The sequence below is a fragment of the Mesitornis unicolor genome, unplaced genomic scaffold (genome assembly GCF_000695765.1).
Source record: "Mesitornis unicolor isolate BGI_N332 unplaced genomic scaffold, ASM69576v1 scaffold1862, whole genome shotgun sequence".
Classification (NCBI taxonomy): Eukaryota; Metazoa; Chordata; class Aves; order Mesitornithiformes; family Mesitornithidae; genus Mesitornis; species Mesitornis unicolor.
The window spans coordinates 16,700-38,812 of record NW_010166915.1 but is presented as its reverse complement, the minus strand read 5'-3'; the positions used below and the strand labels follow the sequence as shown (position 1 = coordinate 38,812).

Here is a 22,113-nt window from a genome sequence, read left to right as displayed (position 1 = left end):
AAATAAATTTCTGCCTGACATTTCTGATTATAGGGACTGTGAGATAAAACATTTACTTTTTCAGTTATGCAATATTTCAATTGTTCTCTTTGGAGAAAGACAAAACAAAAAACCCCTCGTCAAGCCAGGAAGCTCGGAGTGCAGAGTGCTGCCCCTACTGTGTCAAAGTCACCTTGAAGTTAGGTATTACAGAGTATTTCAGGAGAGCTTTGCTGGGTCAGACCGAAATCCTTCCAAGTCATTGTCTTGTCTCTGACAGTGGCTCACTTAGGGATTAATGTTACATACATCCGTACAGGACATCTATATTAACACAGCAATTTGAAAGATTACACAGTCTTTTCAAACTGGAAATGTTAAAAGACTATTGCTGGAGAATCAAACACTGCTCTTTGAATTTCATATTTAGACTTAAAATATAGTTTATTAAATATAATGGAAAATCGTTTCAGGTTATTTTATACAACAGGAGTTTCTGGCCAATATTTCAGCTTATAATCAAAATGTACTTTTCCATTTTTGCTTATTCTTCAGTTACCTTAAGACAACCCTGTATAAGTAAAACCAACAAAACAACATATGTCTATGCGATGCCACCTGAGTTATTCAGTGCTGCAACTGAATGCCATGTTTAGAAAAAACAAAATAAATTTTTAAAAAGGAATTTTGTCATTGGCCCATAACCCTATTATATTAATAAATCATAACTGTAGTTACTGTTTTATGTTAATCCTTTTAATAGAATTATTTTAAACTTATCAAACTACATGATTTTTTTTCCAAGTTAATTCCTATTTGAAAATGCAGGCACAGTCTCCTGTAACCCAGGGATTAGCCAGGAAAGCAACATGTCTAAGATGAAACATGTCTAAGGTGTCTTCACCTGTCTGCTTTGTCGTGGGAGTTTATGTGATACTCCACCAGGATTTCCTAACATAAAGAAACTGTTTGTGTCAAACAAAGTGGAATATTTTTTTAAGCTAGTTAAAGAATCATGTCTTGACTTGCTTGAAGCGTACCACACCTGACTACTAATAGGTAGAGCAAAGAATGGCTTTGCATCTTGCAGTCTCTATGAAACACCTTTTGTAGTTCCTTGAGGTGTATAGAGCCTGTCTATAGCCTGTGTGCACGTCAAGCAGGTAAGCGTACAATAAACACAAATGGACTTCAGAAAGCAAGTTGCAATTCTATCAGCCAACTCACAATTCTCCCATTCTTCCCTATCCCTTCCTCTCTCCTCCAAATACCCACTTAACTGGCCTAAGGGAAAGTTAAAAGGACTCAAACTGTATTACTAGCTCACTTCCTTAGTCCGACACCGATCTCAATACCTTCCTCAGACAAGGCAGAAAGAATCAGAGAGCAGAGGCCGGCCAGGTGACAGACATCAGAACACAGAAAATATCGGAAATATCAGGTTGCTCTCTCCTCATAAGCACCAGCGGTACCAGACAATAAATCTGAATTTCTTTTATCACCTGTAGTGGGTACTTCTAGTCTGTACTAGTCACAGGCACCAAGAAGCTTATCCTACTGCTAACCTCTGAGAATTTGCTACTATTAATTCAAGCGTACCACCCTGAAGTTGTGGGAAGACAAAAAATAAACTCTCAAACCTCTTGCCAATTTGGAACAAAACCAAAATTTCCTTCCTGAGCCCAAAAAAAGGGAAAAGTCTAATCTGCAACAGCACAGAAAACTCTCCTCCCTTCTATACAAAAGGGAAGGGAAGGCATAATCATCATCACAGGCAAAACAGCTTTGAACAATCCAAGCAAGCTGAAAAAGGAGGCAAGACCAGGGTCAGACCCAGCTCTGCTGGGAGCTGCTGCTTCAAACAGCCCTTTCGCACCTCCTCAGTCATACCAATACCCCAACCGGAGGGGCTACATATTGAGCTGGGTCATGAAACCAGACCTAGGCTCAAGTCATTTTTCTTTTGCCTCCCCTCCTTTATTTTTTTTAAACCAGAAAAGCTTCCCCATTCACTTCATCACATGCAGCTGTGCTGCAGGAGCAACGCAGGTGAAGGAGCAAGCAGAAAAGCCTTTCAGACTAATATCTCAAATATAATTTCTCCTGTTTATCTAAGTAAGAAGGTCTGAAAAAAAGAGAAATGCAGTAATCATTCCCACTTCTACACTGCATACTTTCAAAGTCCCCCTAACCCAGCTCACACCAAGCTCTCACATATTCTGCTAGCCACCCAATGCCCTCCACTGTTCAGTGTGCTTCTACGATCCAAAATATTTTGGGGTAAAATTATAAAAGTACAAAAAATAAACATGTAGAAAAAAAGCAATTAAAAAATGCTTAGGACAAGAGTTACAAATGCTGTTATTAAAGAAAAAAAAAACAAAAACCAAACAAAAACACACCAAAAAAAACCAAACAAAAACAAAAAAAATCCCAGGCATATGATGCCCCTGCAGGAAATAACTTTACACAAGTGCAAGAGACAGTAGGCACACAACTCTCTTCTGAAGGCAGCATTCAAATACATAAAAGAAGAAAGCTCTTCTCAATATTTCATCATAGTACAAGATGTAGCTCAAAGCAATGCTTCAGATTTCCCCAATTCTGCAGGACAATCTTGCCCTGGAGCAAGCTACACCATTCACCCATAGCCACACCTTCCTTCCCCCCCACCCCTTGAAAAACAAGGCACCACCGCAGGGAAGACAAAGCCGCCTGCACTCCTACACCGTACGCACTATTTGTGTTAGTATTCCACTGAAGGGAGATAGCAATTAGATCTTTCAAAATAACGATTCACTTATTGATTACCTACACCATCGAAGGACAGATAAATGAAACTACACTCTGACTGCAACAGTTCCAAATAATTAAGATAGCCAGCAACAATTTAATCACTATAATTGTATAATAAAGAAGTAGTATGTTTTCTTTTTATTTTTTGTTTCGGTTTTAAACAAAAGAGCTCAGCTTCTTAGTGTACAGCTGCCACTTCACGGACAGCAACTTCCACACCCAAGGGGGCAGGAATCAAATTACCCCTATTTCCAAGTTATTAAATTATGTTTAACTTTCCTCATAGGTAAGCTTAAAAAGAGAGCGTGCATGTAGGGACTGGGAGAAGGAAAACAAAAATCTCGGTCAAATAGTACTTTTATAAAGATATGCTTGAACAGCAACTTCAGTACATGCATTTCAAAACGTAGTAAGGTTATCCTGCAAGAAAAGTGAAGTTTCATCTAACTTTGCCAAGAATTTCCTTTTTGTGGTCCTGCAGTTTGAATAGATCAGACAAACTTTTAGAAACCAGTTTAACTAGACTTAAAAAAAATAAATAAGCAAATGTGAATAAGTGTATCTTGTTGAAATGTGGATAGAGAAAAAACACTGACATGTAAAAATACAAGCAAGTACTATTAGAAATATTCTTGGGCGAGTATTTCTAATAAATGTTCTCTAACTTTGGTTTGTGCTTGGTTTTTGTTTTGGATTTTTTTTCCTTGAAAGAAGAGTGGTAAGGTCAGGAAGGAAAAGGACTGATCTGTGATCTACAGCAATCTAAGTTTGTAACTTTAATAGTCTGACAATTTCATCACTTTGTGAATGAATATTCATAAGAAAGCAGAGATGCAGCAGCTACCACTGAATATGGAGACAGATATTTCTTTTAAAATACTGTCATAAATTTTACTTAAAAATATTATTTTATGCAGTTTAAGGTGGATTTTCACTAGTCAAAAGTGAAATATTTATGTCCCTTGACTACTGAAAACTCAGAAAACATGATCTTTCCATTACACAGTGACACAACTTTGCAGACAAGCAAAGCGGAAAAACAAAACACCACCACATGACTCCTCTGCTTTAATTTGTAACGACTGTATTACAGTCCGAGTGGGCTGTGGGGCAGGACCCAGTCTAAGCAGCATACTGCTTCCGTATTTCGGTGCTCAAGAGAGTTTCTTGACAAGACACAGTAATATCTGCCAAAGGCCATGGTGTGAAATAGGAAGACACGAGGCAGCTCACAGTTTAACTCAACAGCTCCTGGTCAGCACCAGTTACTCCCTCTATCGTGATGAGAGCCCTGCCTTTCGAGCCCGAGTGCAGTGCCCAGCTACCTATGCTCCAAGGTCAGCGTTACCAGTTAAACAGCAGTGTTACAAACTGTGGATGAAGGATAAACCACCAGCAATTTCTAGCACCAAGACAAAGCAAACAGGTCAGGATTGCAATCACTCACTGCATTTTTAAAAGTAGGCAGTATTTACTTTTCAGGTAAACTATTATTTTTCTATAAGAAAAAGAAAGTTTGTATTCTCTTATAGGCAGATGTTTTTGCTGTGTAATTCAGCTAACCATGGATATTATGTACTTTGTTTCAAGATGCTGAGTTCTGCATTTTTTTCAGGGTAGCAACAATTTGCTTGTGGCTAGAAGTATGACTCTTCTTTAAGTAAAACAGTGACACACCTAAGGCTAGATTTAAAAAAGAGCTGTATGTAATTATCGGCTTGCTGACACAATAGGTGAAACTGTGTGTCATACTTTATTTGAATATTTTTTTTCACCATTTCTCTTTGGAGTGGCAATTCTACCTTCAAGAGCTGGTTATATTTAGAAAAGGTATGGCCAACATAACTACAAAGATTTTTAAGTAAACCCTTAATATAGCATTAATACTTGCTAAAATACTTTGTTAGCTAAGCATATAGAAAGCACAACTCCTTACAACTGTTAATATACAATTTTCATCTTCCCCCTTGCTGTCTACCCTGTGTTCCTCTTACTCCAAACAATTCAGGTTGTTGTAGCTGGCACAGCCACAGGGTTAACTGGTGTTACTACCATAGCTAGAAGTTAGCAAATCTTTTCACTTGACATTTTCCTAAAAACAAAACAAAACAAAACACAGTTTCCAGAACAGTATGAACACTAAAAAATAGGAGCTTCTTCAGAAACATAACCGTCTTCACACCTGTCCACAAGTTTCCACTAACAGGTTTGTGACAGGAAAACAAAATACCACAAACCAAGAAAAATCAAAACGGTGAGCTTGTGTCTAACATACAGAGAACACTGTTTTGCACCATGGAAGGATGAAAGGAGTGAAAGAAATACATTACTCAAAGGATCATGAGCAGAAGAAAAATTCTGATGGACTCAACAGATAGGCTAAACAGAAGACTTACACACTCACACTTAGGCTTTTTTAAGTTTCACAAGGAGCAAGCTTGCCAGACCTTAAAAGAAACCTTAGTTGTTCAGCTAAGTCAGAGGATGGAAGCAGATTTATTTTCATAAGGCTGCTGACCAGATCTACAAAAAGCACCAGTTTTGAACCAGACTTTAGCATTCATATGGCTATACTCATCCTGAACATTTGCTCACAGCGAGAACACGAATGTATTTCTGCGAGTTTAAAGCAAGCAGTAAATAACTCCACACAGTTGACAACAGCCTGCTAGAAACTTTCGTTCACATTCTGGTCATGGTGTCACTGTGTCTTCCTTGCTACCATTACCTGTGCTGGTTAGATTAAAATTAGGAATACAAACCAAGATGTAATCACACGATTATTTCACTGTGCAAAGAGATCTTTAGGTGACTTTATGTTAAGAATTTCATGTTACATGTAATTTACCACAGACTCAGCTAGAAGGGATTTAAATACGATCTTTCAAAATAAAATAATTCTTTAATGAATTACTATGGCAAATGTCTCTATTTCTAGCAAGCTTAACTGAAGCAGGACTATTCTGGAGCACCACACTCTCTTTCTGAAAGTCGTAAGAAACAGTGAATGGCACTATGTTCTAGCACAGCTTGGTGTTACAGGGCTCCTCTCCTTTAGTATCTATGCTATTGTAGGTGAAACATCAAAACAACAAGAAACTGCTTTATTAGAGATGCAAGGCTAAGTTGTCTTAGAATTTTGCCTGCTCACTTCAGAGAAAAGACATGACAGCTTAAAGAAAGAAGCAAAACAGCATTTGGTCTTAAGAAATTTGACAGCAGGTTCTTAGACAGAAAGATTTTATCAAGGTCTCAAAAAGCCCCAGGAGCAAGTACCACACAGATAAGAGAGGTTGTTGTGTGACTGCATTAAAGGTCCAGCACTGGAAATTGAGGATACAAGGATGAAGAACAGCAGAGACCAGCAAGGACACAGTGCACCAGGATCAAGGAATAAGCCCCTAGAAATTGAACCAGATATCCAGGACCATAAATTACTGCATAGTTCAAACTTTTTTTTTCTTTTTAAAGATAATACTAAATGACTGCTGATCAAAATTGCTCTGATGGACACAAAGGTGCCCGAGTTGCTGCTATCAATGGTTGTCCTAAGTCTGCCACCAAACTCTTAGAAGCCACCTCTTTTTGTTTGCAGTGCAAATCACCCATTAAAGGCACCTTGAAATGCGAGCCAGGGTGCTGCCAACAAAAGACTAAATGAGAGAAAAAAGACTAAAAGAGAGAATCCCACAAGCAAATACGACAAAAAAGCAGAAGAAATAAAAAAGGTAAACCCAATTTGTATCTGCAAAAGTTATCATCAGTATTAAAGTGAAAAGCTGCACCAAGTTCTAGTCCACCACTGCAGTATCACAGATTTTGATTTGGAAATATTTTGAAAATTTTACTTTTCAAAGTCTTTTGAAACAGAAACCACAGATTAAAAAAGGACATGCACATGCTTCCATTCAACTGTAAGTAGAATTTAGGACAGTGATCATTCTGGACTGAGATACTCTTTAAAAACAAAAGGTATCAAAAGTAATACGTTCCTAAGAATTCAGAATCACTGTGCAGAGATCAAGTTCTTATCACTTTCAGAAACTGGAAGTGATTTTTATTATTTACTCAAAATACTCTTTGAATTGGAACACTTCAAAATGAAAACTATAAATTGCGTGGCAGAACCAGAAGGCGCTAAAATGGCTATTTAGAGAAAAGCTGAAATGTAGTTTATTCTTTTAGAGCTAAGCTGCTCAACTTGCAAGTTGTGAGCTGGTCAGTAAAGACGTGCCATATTCTCTGCACAACACCCATCTGACAAAGTACCAAAACTCTCAGATCATTAGGACAAGAGTTCATCAGAAAAGGTGAAACTTCTTCCATAAGTTTTCTCTGCTAATATTTCCAGCTCTTTCTGACTCCATAAAGCAACTCCCCAATTTTAGAGTTCTCTACTGCACTAAGGTTCCAAATCTTCCTAAATTTCCTGAATTTGTTTTGCTGAGCTAACCAGACAACAGATGAGACACCCCTGCCCCAAAGCGTCTGCTAAATTCTCTGAATCTTCTTACAGTGAATTTCTTTGGTTTTCCTATGATAGATAAACATGAGGAAATGAAAACGTCACACTTGATAAGGAAATATTTAGATGCATTTCAACCGAAAAAGTTAAAGTGCATCATATCACAACAGGAAGAAATTTTAGACTTCATATTGTTTATGTCACTGTCATCCCACCCATATTCAATTCTTTAACTTAAAATATTCAGCATATCTGTTAGCAAGAATGAATGAACTTTATTTAAAACTATCATAAACAAAAATATCCATTCCTTGAGAAACAATATTCAGAGATCAATGAATTTCCTTTGTGTTATATGGGACACACTAGCTACTTTTTAAGCATGAAGGTATTTCCCCTAAACGGATGTATCACTTTTGGTCAATATGTAATTGGTTAAATGTCTTAAAGACAGAGCATTAGACTCCTAGGTTATAAACTTCTAGATGATACAGAATTAGTCTATTAGATTATCTTGTAGCTCCTTCCTAATTTTGAACAGATCTTAGAAATTAACTGTAAATAGCTCAGTTTCTTATTGCCACAACTTACCTTGAAATCCGATTAATAAATGGTATCAGTTCTGCAGGATCGTAAGCACGAGCGAAGGCCCAGCACACATAGCACGCTGCATCTCTCACATTGGAACCCACGCTGCACGCCCCTCTCTTCTCATCATACGTCAGCGCTTTCAAAATGACAGGAACAACTGTTAAATTTAAAAAGTGTACAAAAGCAACAATTAGGACCATACAGTGAACAACAAAAAAAAGGTATAAGAGCATTCAGTGATCACTGGAGATCAGACAGAGGGTGGAGTTGTGTGTTCTGAAAGAAAAGAAATCATGGCTCTTAACACATGCTACTTTTGAAGCTGATTAGACAGAAGAGCTGCGTTTTTTAATACGCTATTTTGTTTCTTTGTCAGTAGCAATTTTTGTATTTCATTCACATATAATCCAATGAGGATTAAAGCAAGTGGGTTACATAAGAAGTAACATATATATATATATAATTTATTACTCGGGGATACACGTTCAGAAGTCAAAGTAATTTCAAAATGGAAAATATTGAAGTGTCCACTTTTTTAAGTACTGGACTTTAAAATAGCAGCAGCAGTGTCTATCACTAGGAAAAAATATTTCTTAAGAAATGCAGTATTGTAACTACCATAAAATAAAAGAATCAGTATTCATCTACCAGCAAGCAGCATTTATCACAGTAGCACTCCTAATTTGACACTCTCTTCTTAATTAACCATGTTTGTGAATCATCAATGCATTGGTCTTAAAGGGACTTAAGTACAGTTTTTCCATAATCTTTCAGCAAAGTGACACATTTGACATCATTCTTGCATTAAGCAAGTAAGTGGTGATATTATATTCCCCACAGAGCTGTTATTCTGGATTGAGTATGCTTTAGCCAATAAAAGCCTAAAAGCCACAGAGCTCTACTGTATGTCTCAGTGCCACATTTTATTGAAGGAGCTCTGGAGGAAATGCAGTTGCACAGAGCGTAAACCCAGGCTGAGCACTGGAACCACGGGATAACATTGCAGTGGGACAGGAGTAGAATACAGTTTTGGGGATTTTTTTTTTAATCATACTGGGGAAAACAGAGAAGGCAGAGTAGTAAAACAGAAGCAAAGGCAAATGAACATCCCAGAATCTTATCACAAAGGCCTTGTAACACAGGTACTGTTATTATTAGGAAGTGACAAAAAGAAGCTTGGGAAAACAAGTAGATTAAGAATTTCACTTTCACGCTTATATCCTCATCAAAACTGCAGAAGTCAATAATGTTTTTCCGCAGATAAGAGAGCTTCCAAAAACTTAAAGAATTCTCTTACACAGTTGTAGTAATATAGTGCCCCAGTTTAAGAAATCCTATGTGTATGCAAGGCTCTCCAGAGGGCTTTCTTTTGGTATCTGCAAATCCAGATATATAATTTGAATGCCTCTCTCTCTACATGGCATGTCTTTAATAAATGAATAATGTCTGTAAGAACAACAGCCTCTAGGAGGGGAAAAAAAAAAAAGAAAATTTCTCTCTTGATTTTTTTTCTTGTAACAAATTTATCAAATGCATCTATTTTCCTTAGAAAATATTTGTCAAGAGGTGATCCCATTAAACAAGAAATGGGATCACTGAACTGTATTTCATTAGCAAACTGTGCCTGGACATACTTGAGTGGATATAATCATAAAATAATTAAACTTCAATGTACAGTTTATCACTGTATGCCTAGTACTTTAAACAAAAAAAAATACGCATGTCTGGAGAAGGGAAGTGTTAAAATGTCATTTAAATTCATTTTAACCTACTAAAGAAAATAAAGCAGTAATAAGAGGGACGGACAAGGTGTGACTATTAGGAGCATAAGCACTACATGGGGAAAAAAGCAATTCCCATTCAGGAACAATGATAGTAAAGATGGATGGACATTTGGGCACTTCCCAGTTCCGAAACTGCAATAAAAATCTTTAAAAATGTCGACGAGCTTGTTTTGAAAAATGCTGCATCAACTGATGAAAAAAAATGGAATTTGCTGGTTCTACAGAAACACTAAAAGAGACGCCAAAGGCAATTTTGGCAAAGCTCCTGCAAATTTCCTTCAGCACAGGGTGATCACTCAGCTACGTTAGACAGCTGGGAGTGCACTCTCATCTCACTCTGCACTGAGGGGAATGTGGCAGCAGGACCCACAAGCAGCTCCTCACATTTGCATTGTCTGCATAAAAGGAAAACACACATTTTCTCAATTCAGGGAATTAATTTCGCAAATGGTGGGGAAAATACCAAATGGCACCTGGCTTATTTGAGTCAGTCTAAGACAGAGGTGATGCTGCCAGGGGTCTGTGCCAGCAGTAAAATGCCAGGAACAGCAGCACTACCATGCTGAGCAGCTCAAGCCTTCTCCAGTGTCTCACAGCTGGCCTTTGGACTCACTCCTCTTTGATGTCCTACTCCTGTATCTGGGACTCAAAGCATTGCTGCTGCAAGAGAAACAACATGACTGCAACATCTGGAGAGCAAAGGGGGATCATGAAAAGAAAGGACACCTAAGCAGACATTTAGATGGTAGGAGAAAGAGGAAAAAGAAGGTGCAGCAGTAAGGGGCTAAGTCAATATCACTACAACACCAACAAGGGAAATATTGATCTTGACATCATCTGTTAAAGTTTTCTTGCTATCACTGGTCAAGTATTTACTGGTGAACTGTGGACTATGGGAAATACTATATAAAAATTGCCCCTGACAAACGTTCATGTGTTTGAAAAAGTGGATCCAGCATTATATTTCCTGTTGGTATTTAAGAGCCACAAAAATCCAGAAGAAATGCTACCAAAAATTCCAGGCTTCACTTGATTCTTTACCCCAGAGTTCTTCAAAAACAATGCAAGATTCTTCTGCTGTGGCTTCCTGCAGTGTCTGAAGTGCCTGGCTGAAGGAAGCCATGGAGGAGCAGTACAGGCAAAACCATCTGTAGTATTTAGCCCGTTGTAACTGAAATATCTTAGAAAAGATGAACAAGCCTCTTTTATCTAAAAGCAGGAGGCTGGGAGATACAAGGAGCAAGGAGAAAACCTGAATTGCTACTTAACTTTAAAAGTTTACCACTTCTTTCATAGATCTACATTACAAGTTTGCCATTAAAAACAGAGGATAAATACTGTCCACTCTCAAAGTAATTATTAAAACAATATCCACCTGCTCAGGTCTGTGAATGCTCAAGAAAATACAGTCACCTTTCCCTGTAGCCTAGAGGTATTAATAAGCACCTGCTACACTCCACCCTGCCTCACCTAACAACATAACTGCAGGTTGCAACACAGCTCTTTGCTCAAGCCTTGTGAAAATAAAGAAACAGCTTCTGGCTTCAAAGCATTACCACCAACAGATCATTTTTTAAAACTCATACTGGAGACAGGTTGCACAGATATTTTAGTTTTTAAACACAGATTTTAAACAATCAGATGCTCAGTAGCTTTCAGGTGCAGGTGATAGACACTAAGCAACCAGTTCAGTAAATTTATGGAAGACATGGTATACTGAAAGGTCACATGTATGTAAATAAAAAATGCCTCATACTGTTCCTTTAAAAAAGCACCTTTAAAAACATACTTTATACAAACCTAGACTATAGCACACGCCATCAGGAGACCTATGTTAGTTTAACTTCAGGTTGTCTTTTCTATTGCAATGTCTACCATATAAAACATACAAATACAGCACTTAAACAACCAAACAACAAAAACCTGTTCCTTAGCCTTAGGTCTCGTCTCCACAAGCAAACTGCAAAATTTCATGTCAACTCCATTTCACTTAAAACAGATTTTCACTGGACCTGAATTAAGAAATGTCTAAATTTAGTTTAAAACTAAAATATGCCACTCTTAAAACAGATTAAGCTCATGTTACCTCTTAGATATCCAAGTCTTACGTTTTGATACGATCTGTTCATGCAGAGAAGCCTTCTCAATTCATAAGTAATATACTGCAAAACCTTCTATTTTAGAATTACAAAGTACAAGAAAAATTACTACAAAAGATGGACATCTGCTATTACCAAAGGAAGTCATAAGTATCAATACAAAGAATAATAATAGTTATTCTTCAAATATTTCTTCAACAAAACTAACTGATTGCAGAAGTGTCCTTCGGTAGGTTCATCCTCTTGGTGAGCCTCGGGCATAACAAAGTAGTAAACAGCCATATCTGCAGTATGTCAGCTTCCTGTATTTTAAATAGCATGCCTATCACTATCATTCATATGCTAAAATAAGAACTCAGGCTTTTCAGTGTAAAGAATTTCAGATTTGAGACCACATGCTCTTACATGGCACTCTATCCTCTTCTAGAAAAAGAGGCAGGTCATAATTGTAACTTCATTAGGGCTGCTGTACTAATATTTAATATATCAACACAGATGCAAACAGACCATTTCAGGTTAGGCCCATTATCAGGAATAAATGTTTGTTTAAGGTTCTGCCAAACTTGTGTGTTTTGTTCTCATTCTCTATACAACCTGACTACTTCAGAATTTACTCCTAAAGGCCTATATCAAGCAGAGGACAAGTTCACCAATGAGGTTCAGAAAATGCATATGCTTTGTCTATCAAAAAATTCTCAAGATTCCTGTAAATGCTCTGACATCGCACCCTGTAGGGCAAGGGCCTAGAATCTATCACCAGGCAGCCTCTCTCGGTCAAACCACCCAGGTATGACCTAGTTAGGAGTTTGCCAGGGAAGAAGGGAAGCGTATCACAACTCATGCATGCTCAGAAGATAGGGAGAATTTAACAGCTGAAGTCTCTTAAGCCGCCATAACTTTCTCACAATTCTTAACTGACCCACCTATATAAGGCTACATATATATGCATATCGACAAACCAAGTAAGCATTTTCTAACCCATGACTCTGAAGGGCTGTGTCTGTCTGGTTGCAATCTCAGTTCAGTCTCTCACTACGTAATGAATTAAGAGAGTCTTTAATTATATGATCACGTGATATTTTTTTCCATGGACCTATCTCAGTCAGCACACAGGAAAGACCTGCTCTAGCAATGAATCACAGCTGGGCAGCAAAGGAAATGGTTGTCTGCCTTGCTGCTGAGGGAGGAAAATACGTAATGCAAAGACTGGCTTTCCAGCAGAGAAAGGATTGCTGGTTAATGTGGATGTTGCCCTAAAGAACTGCACTCAACCCCATCTCTGTCAAAGACTTACTGTTTAATACCAGTCATATTACCTAAACACAGTATTTAAATGAAAAGGATGCTTGATTCCCAGGTATCTACTTCAATAAACTCAGGGTGGGTTTGCAGAAATGCTACAACACTGCAGCACTAAAATTAGCCTTAGCTTTTGAGTACGGCAAGGAGCCAAAGAGGAAGCAGACAGATCTGGATTCTGGCCTATCTCAACATCATTATGTAATGTGCAGCCATAAAAACTCAACATCTTTAAGCACCCCTACCTGGCTACATTGAGAGACCTACAGCTGACCTAAGACAGCACTGATCTACCTTCTCTGAAACAAAGAGCACTGAATATTTTGGGGATTCATCTATCCACTCACACCCAAGGCCATACTAGAGACCTTCATACAGGTTTACATGTAACAGAGCTCTTCCTTCAACTTAACCAGTAGCACACTGCAGCTTAAGGACATGAAGAAACAGGCTTATGAAGGAATCCTACTAGGCAAACAAATTATGCTGAAGGAGTATAAAAGTTTTGTAAACTTACAACACTGCATGTCAGAAAAGAAAAATCGCCAAAGAAACCCCAACCTTTAGGCTAAGGTTGTGTAATACTGAGATAAACCCTACAGTGAAAAATCTAGAAGCGATTCATTGTCATTTATTCCCTGCTTAGTATTTATACCATTTCCCAGCTGCGTGGGGGAGGGACCTTTCCTGCTACAGCTTCAGCGATGACATTTATTCTTGCTCATACCTGCTGGCTAGTGAAAAAAAAAAATCTGCACTACTTATAATGCTTCCTTGCTAATTTGAAAACTACTATGATGAAATACGCATTATAACTTTATAAACCACTATTTTCAAGACCACGCACCATTTTTAAAGTTCACATGAGTGTTATAGAAAAGAAATTCTTCTGCAACCAGCCTTTCAGGTTTGGGTGTTCTCTCTTTCCTAAGAGTCCACCTAAGAGAGGTAGATTTTTTTCTCATTTCTTCCTGTATCTGTGATGAAAAGTACCTGGAGTCTTGCCAAAAGCCTCACAATTAACTACCACTACAGGACAGACTAACACATCTCAGAAGCCTGACTTCCTGATGTGTCTTTCTCCAAAAACCCTGGCAGCCGCAAGTGAATAGCAAGTAGCTGCTTCTGGAATATGAAAACACAGAAGGTAATTCTTAAAAACAGAGTTTGCAGACACGTTTAAGAAGTTAGAGAATAAGTTTCTGTAAGACCATTTAAATCTTAGTCTAAGTTAAACCTCTTTCTAGAGCACACTTGAAAGCTGTATTGTTTTTACTTTTTTGTAATTTTTTTTTCCTTTTAATAAATAGCACATTGAAACACGACAAGCAGAAATTCTCCTTTCTCATTGTGTCTTAAGTGCGTCAAGACGACGTTTAGGTTTTTTTAAGTACTTCAAGCTACATGTAAACATCAGGAAGCACCATTCTCTGTACTCTCAGAAAAAATACACAGAAACCCAATCTCTTACCAATAGTGGCAAATATGCAAGCATTCTCTGTACACAGATAATCTGGTGCTACCACAGAACGCACATCCACTCTAACCAAATCAGTAAGGTATTTGCAACAGAATTTTAAAACTGCAGACACAGAAGTCACGTATACACAGATATTCCTTCAAAGCCATAGCATCTACTATTGAGATTAGCTGCATTTCTCTGAAGCCTTCTGACAGCATGAGAGACTTCATTTCATAGAAATTTTCACCAAAAATATACCTGAAATTTTTAAAACAGAAAAAATGACAACTGAAACAACCACTGTTTCCTATTTAAACAATGAGTTTACCATTCAGCAGAAATAATACACAAAATTTTCCCTAAGCCAGGGTCTTTTCGGATAGTGGTAGCAGTGTGTCTGATCTCCTTGAAAAGGTGAAAAGCATACTGATTTTGTCATTGAATCCCAAGACACGATAACCTGCCAGGTCCCCCCTCATATCTATCTCAGTCTCCTCAGTAACAGTACTTGAGACTGAAGATCTCAATGCTCCCGACCTTCTTCTTACACTTTTCTGTTACTCCTTTTATTCTGAAGGTAATTTATAAACAGAAGAACTAAAGTCTGGTTCTTCTCGAGTTGGGGGTGTTTGTTTGTTGTTCTGTTTTGTGTTTTTTCCCCCACTTTATTTCCACTCTATTTGTTCTGAAATTTAAAAAAAAAAAAAAATCAAATTCAAGTTCTGGATCCCTTGCATTGGCCCACCAGTAACAGGCTCCTGAATTAGGCATTACCTGTGAATCTCACCAGCACTACTGCCTTCTGTTTAAATGTTGCTTTCATTGTGGCCACAGTTAAGAAAGGACTGAGGAATTGTTGGATTGTTTCAGTCTATTCACTGTGAATGAGTATGGGTATATAAGAAGGCAGGCAGATCAAAAGTAACATCTTTCTGGTCGGAATCCTCCCAAAATAAGCACCAATTCATGGCAAGTTTAACCCCGCAGTTCTTTCCAATCTTCTTTCCCTGGCTTCTTTTTCTTACTTCTGAGATGCAAATGTTTCCAACCTTACTTTGAACCTATCTACTTCTATAGCAAAAATAGGATCACATAATGCACAACAAACAAAAGTTACCTTTGACTGTGAAACACTAACAGGTCTACCACTGATTTAATTTAAGAGATTTTATCCGATTTTAAGTAGAGCAAGTTTAGGCCCCCAGCCTTTTAGCAGCTGCGACTATTCAGCGGACAACAAGCCATTGAGGGAGTTTAACACCAGAACAGTTTTAATCTCACCACTGACATGTTAAGAGTGCCTAGGAAGTTTCATGTTCCTACATATGACACACCTTATAAGCTAGAAAGTTTATGTCATCAAGAGAAATTTTAATAACGTCCTTTCACAAGCAAACCAGAAATTCAAGTAAACGAGGATTCTCTTGTTTGTTTAGTATTTCTCCCCACCCAATTAAATAAAAAACCTTAGAAATAATAGTCTGAAGCCTACAAAACCACAAATACAGTACCAAACAAAAGATGTGAAATCATACTGAAACCACACTGAAATGGAAGTTTTTGGCCCTAATATGTGTCGTACAGTAAGTGTTTCATTTAGAAGTGCTGCAAATCCAAATGTAAAAATTCACACAAAGACATCATCAGATTATAAGATTTTAAACAACTTCTGGCCATTTTGCTAAAAAAAAATAAAAAAATAAAAAAAGTTTAAAAAAATAACAAATTAACTGCATAATACATTATAAAAACAACTTAAATTTTACAGCTAAATGGTAACATGTAACATCCAACTCAAAAACATGACAGACAAACTGCAGTTAAAGAACTGCAGCATTAGCATTTTTTTAATGAAGTCAAATAAAACATCAGATTTCACTTGCTGGTTTATAGTCTCGACTTTTAAAATTTATTTAAATAGTAGAAAACGTACAGTAATCACATAAATCTTTATAAAATACGACAAGTTTCAAAGAGTAAGTGAAAGCTAAAAAATATTTTTAGCCTAGGAGTATTCATTATATGCCTCACCGCTCTCTTCATGAGAGTGGCATCATAGCAGCACAGCCCTAATAACGTCTGAAAGAAAAACGTGCAGGGCTGACTTCACATATACTGGAACTGCACATGGCACAACTTGGGTCCTACTACTGGATTCAATGAGAAAAACCTAAACCTAGGTGAGAGAACTGTCTCAGAATCTCTGGTCTAAATCTTGAAAATCAAAGCAGAAAGGACAAAAACATTCTGCATGAAAAACACTTTAAAAAGAATAAGTTTTAAAAGGTAATCATAACCAGAGCACCAAGTAGAAACTGAAGAAAGATACCTTTTACACCTCTGTTGGAATGACTGGCAATGGAAAGTATGATTATTAAGAATGTCTTCTTATGAACAGTTCATAGTTTTGCCTACAGTCTCAATTTCTAATGTTACCTACTTCCCCAAGATGTTTCACTGCCCAAGGGTGAGGATGGGAACCAGAAGGAAGATTATTCTAGTTCCAGGCCAAACGCTAACAGTACAGGCCACAATAAATATCTAAAAATATGATCTGCAGTTGCTATTAACTGCTGAGCTTTTATTCTTTTCCCATACAAATAATTTGCTCTAGTAATCATGAACAAGTGGCTCACAAACATCAGCAAGGTAATCTGCCCAGACATATCTCCAAAGTCAGGGACTGGAATCGTTATGAAAAACAAAGGCACATTTCAAAGGTGTTATTCAAAAAGCATTAAGACTAATAACTATTCATATGGGATAGGAGAAAATAATTATGAGAATATTGTACAGGAACCGTGTAATGTTTTGGGGCACAGCATGAGTTATAGCAATTATATTTTAATATGTTTGCCCCCTTCTGGGAATGATATAGAATAACCTAGTCTGAACATCGCGATACAGATAGTAAAATCTGTCAATAACTTCAAGTTCAAGTGATCAAAGAAAGAAAAAAAGACTTTATTGAACATTTAGCTCAAAGCCACACATCTAGATACATAACTACGCTGAGAAAGACAGGACTGACTATTGCCAGTCACACAATTCCAACACGTATCCTTTGTAGGGGCAGCTGAGCTGCACTAGCTCCATGTCTATCAGCGTTCAACTCCACGAGATTATTCACATTTACCTAAGATCCTCTTCCTTTCTGGGAATAAAGAACTAGTTCATGAATTTGTAAGGCATCTCTAGAAAGATACGGAAACATTGTTGATGACCGACAACCAGTGGACATCCTCTGAAAGCCCAAATGAGAGCTCTGACTGGTACAAGGTAAAGTCAGAACAACAGAACAACTGAGCCACCAGGGTCATTCTCTGCTTTAGAGCAGAAAGTGACGAACTATCTGATCAATGGGGGGACTGATAAATGACCAGAGCAACACTTGGCACGCTTTCATATATCTAGGGAATGACATTTTGAAGTGCAAGATGAAAATAAAAATTAGGTCAGCAGTGACTCAAGAATAAGTCGAGTTTATCCCGTTTGTACGTATGGTTTCTGCTAGTGACGTTTTGTTTTCTGTTTAGTGCTAAAGCCAAGTCAAAAAGATCATATAAAAACACAAAGAGGAGGTTTGTTACACTTACAGAATGGCAGTTTTATGCTACAATAATTAAACCTATGAAATACAACTACAGCGAAGGAACACTTATTTGAAATTCAATTTCAAATGGAACTTGGAACGAAGAAGTATATGCTACACCAAAGAAGACATAAAACTAAAGCTTCACGCCTCCAGAGAGAAAAAAAATAATCCCATTCTAAAATCACATCTTGGGAGAAAAGTATCAATAAAACTGAATTTTACTATGTTTATCCTGGTGCTCTTAATTAATCAGACTTGTGTTCGGGTAAACTAAAAAGAGTGTTACTAACAGGTGACTGGGTTCACCTAGTACTCAGGATGCAAGCATAATGAGTTAACAAGAAGAAGTGGTGAATCGAAAATCACTGCAACCAAGACCTCTTATTTCTAGAAGTATACACAAACAGGAGCAATCACATTCCTTTTCTGGTGTCCACCAATTAATCTTCTCTCCCACATCTGGATTTTTAATACCAACTATGCACCAAGAAAAGGAGCATTTACATTAGTTGCTGGCTTTTTCAGTTTTAGATTGAAAACATTATTTTCCTTGGATCAAGGTAGCAACTGGACGTGACATCTCCCCTGCACATACCAGATCAGGGAACAGGGATAAGGAGGAGGAGGAAAAAAACCAAAATCAAAATTCAACTACTGACTGCCTCTTATCCCAGTTAAGTCACCTACATTACAGGCATCCTTCAATAGCTTTCTCTAGATGTCAGAAATTGCTGTTTTCTTTCAGAACAAGATATCTCATCTGATTCTATTCAAGGAAACCTACCTCCACCCCGTCACACACAAACGGTACCTTCCTTCAGCTACAGACAACATAAAATGATCCGCATTGGCAGAAGAAAAATGAGAACAGTTATGTAGATTGATAAGGCACACAAACTTAAGTGACATGAAAGAAAGACTACTCACTACTGAGTGAGGACTACTCAATAATCTTCTGTTGAGAAAGAAAAGGACTCTTCTCCTTAGTTCTTTTCAGAGATGTTTCTGAATGCAGACATCACAAGACCTTTCTCTGCAGGTAAAATTTTCTAATATACTACTTATCTTCAAAACATTTTACAACCAAATGGAAGAATGATGGACTACAAACTTTCTTGTTATTCCATTTAAAGCAAATTATTTACAAACAACTAGATAATAATATGGCATCTTTTTACACTGCTAAGCTGTATTGTAGGAACCTAATAATAAAAATAAACTTTTTAAAATAGAACCACATTTCTACCTTAAAATTGGTGATTGCTTATTTTCAGAAAAATTTTATAGAAAACTACACTGGCAAAGCAAGGGTAATGACGATGAGCCGCATACCTATATAGGAAAGTGGATGTCTGTAAGTCATCCTTCAAGACAAAGGCCACACCTCTAAAGTTATTTTTAAGGCAGTGCTCTAGAGACCGATTTTGAAAGAACTTTTACCCACTGCCTAAACAGGTTCTGTAGTGACAGTTTCCTTAATTTTCATTCAAAAGACCATACTTCTGCCAAGTATAAAATTCGGCATACTTCTACATTTTAAAATTGCGTTTAAAAATCTGCAACTGTCTTATCTATAAAGCAGTGGGTGATATAAGAACATTAGCATGCTCATCCAGGTGAATTTAACAGTTCTGAACAGAAATTGTAATGTCTCGGTAACATCAGAATTAGTAGCCAAAAACTCCTTTGTTTTTACATTCACTAAGAGGGAGGGTTTTTTAGAGCTACAGCTATCAAAAGATTTTCCTTTTAACAACCAGTATGCAAGCGGTTATTATTTGACTAAACAACCCCACAATGTCACTAGATGACAGGCAAAACCACCAATAAACTTGTCATTTACAAACTCTAAGTAGAATGCAACTGAACGCAAGTGCTAGCGCTAATCAGTGGACCATCAGTTGACTTTCTCCTTTCACCATCCAGTTTCACAGCTCCCAAGCAAACGCATAGACGTGGTAATCAATTTCTTCCTGAGGTGACTCCTTCCCATTTACAGGATCTGTACATTTGACTGCTGATTATAGGCAAGCTTTGGCAGGTTCCTGTGGCAAGCAAGCTTGGAGTTAGTTCAGTCCCGCCTTCTGAAAGGAGACTCATGAAGGACAAAAAGATTTAAATAAAAATGGAGAGGGGGAGGAAAAAAACAGAAAGAATATTAAAGCTATGAAGGCATTCAATAAAAAGTGCCAGTCTCTAATAAAAGAGTAAAATTATTATATTTAAGTTTTGCTACCCCTTATGTACAGTCACTTCTGCTGCTCACGAGTCACTTCTATGGACGTTAAATATATTAAAAGCTCAGTATATTACCTAAGCCACTTTTGACCCCACATTGCAGTTTGCTACTCAGAGAAACAGACACTACAGTTCAGAGTAAAACTTGGTTGTTGGAGGGCACAAAAGCGACAAGAGCTCTCTTCGATAGCTTAGATGCTGAGGTAATGCTGAATGAAAGCAGTGGACGCAAACAAATGAATCGTAGCTTCAGGCTGGAGTAATATCAGGTGCATCTCTACACCCCGAGGGCTCAACTCCTACACTTCTTAAGTCCCTCCCCCTGAAATAACCTCCTGCAGTTTCACTTAGAGATCAAGCAGAGAACAGGTACTTCTCTCTCAGCAGTGACAGCTACAGCGTCCCAACAGCGATCACCTTGAAGGTTTCAGACACCTATGTATCTGGTAAGTACATACTTCAGAGCTTTTATTTTTTTTCCAAATAAAATGTGTTCATATTAACATCTAAAAAAGTAAAGCAGAGCTGTTCATTTTTCAGCTGTCTCTAAAGCCTGGGTCACTCCTAGCAGGTGCATTTACTGCACCAGGCTAAGCTTTCGGCAGAAAGTTTCAACAGGAGAGGGAAATATTTTAGTCTGGGAAAAAAACCTAACTCTTGCAAGTTTTTACAACAATTATCTCTTGTTGGTGAAAAGGGTTTTAAGCACTTTTTTTCATACAAGATATTAATGTATTATATTGAAGTATGATAAAAAGCTGTACCGTTTAAAATTGCTGTTTAGTTTGTAAATTATTCTTCACACACTAGTGTTGGGTTAATCTGAAAAGCTTGTATGAAAATAAGGTACTCCATTTGATTTATGATTTTTTCAAGCTTCTGGAAATTTAGCACAGAAAATCAGATTGTTTTGAGTTACTCTCTCTTTAGCCAATTAAAGTGTATTAAGACATTGAATTATTAACTTAATATTTACAAAGATTTCTACTTCTTATCCACGCTGCCTAACCAACTCATTTAACCTGCGTTTCTGTACTTCCTCTCCCACGCACACACACACAGACACACACGCGCGCGCACTCACACACAAGCTCGCAGTCCCCTTCAGTCCGTACCTTCAACACACGCTTCCTTTCCAGTCCTTACCAACCCACTCCTCTCACCCATGTTTCCTCCTAATTAACAAACAGTTGCGTTAAAATTTATCTTTCAGTTTGAAGGAACTGGAAGTTTAGAAGGGAGTGGTAGTTAATCACTGGAAAATCTCTGCTAGAATAAAACCCACCAATCTTGTTCTTGCAACACTCTAGGTAGGTGACAATGGCATGTCCTTGAGTTATGCAATAATGCCACATCACAATATTTTAATTATAGCATGTCCTTCAAAATGTTCCACCCCAGTGAGTACTCCTGGTCAGAGAGATCAACATCACCAAAAGGATACTGCAATAATAATGGAGTGTGCATGACAAACTGTTACGTAGTTTGCTAAAGCAGTGTCCTAAAAAGAAATATAATTACCATCCCTGCTTGTAATAAAAGACATTTTGAAATTTCCTCTTTGATCAACTGGGCATCTTAAACAATTTAGACTACTTAAAAACCTAAAAAAGAACATGCACGTATATATGTACATATACATGTGTGTGTATGGATGCATATGTGCATGTATGTGTGTATGTACGTATACCCACATACTTCTTGTTTATATTTTTCTAAACAGACACGCACACTATGCTAAACAACATTTTCTGAACTTGCTAATTTCCTAAAAGCAAGGAGGTAGCAACAACATGCTTTCAAAA

General features: G+C 37.5%; 1 protein-coding gene across 1 annotated transcript in view; it reads right to left on the bottom strand.

Annotated features, from left to right (window-relative positions):
- The window catches only part of TBCD (tubulin folding cofactor D), a gene marked incomplete at both ends in the record, with an annotated part of 79,554 nt that overhangs the window by 41,591 nt on the left and 15,850 nt on the right, over nucleotides 1-22,113 (bottom strand). Inside the window, one exon of the mRNA XM_010195112.1 lies at nucleotides 7,832-7,988. Within this exon, the coding sequence (XP_010193414.1) occupies nucleotides 7,832-7,988 (157 nt within the window). The remainder of the gene's footprint in view (nucleotides 1-7,831; nucleotides 7,989-22,113) is intronic.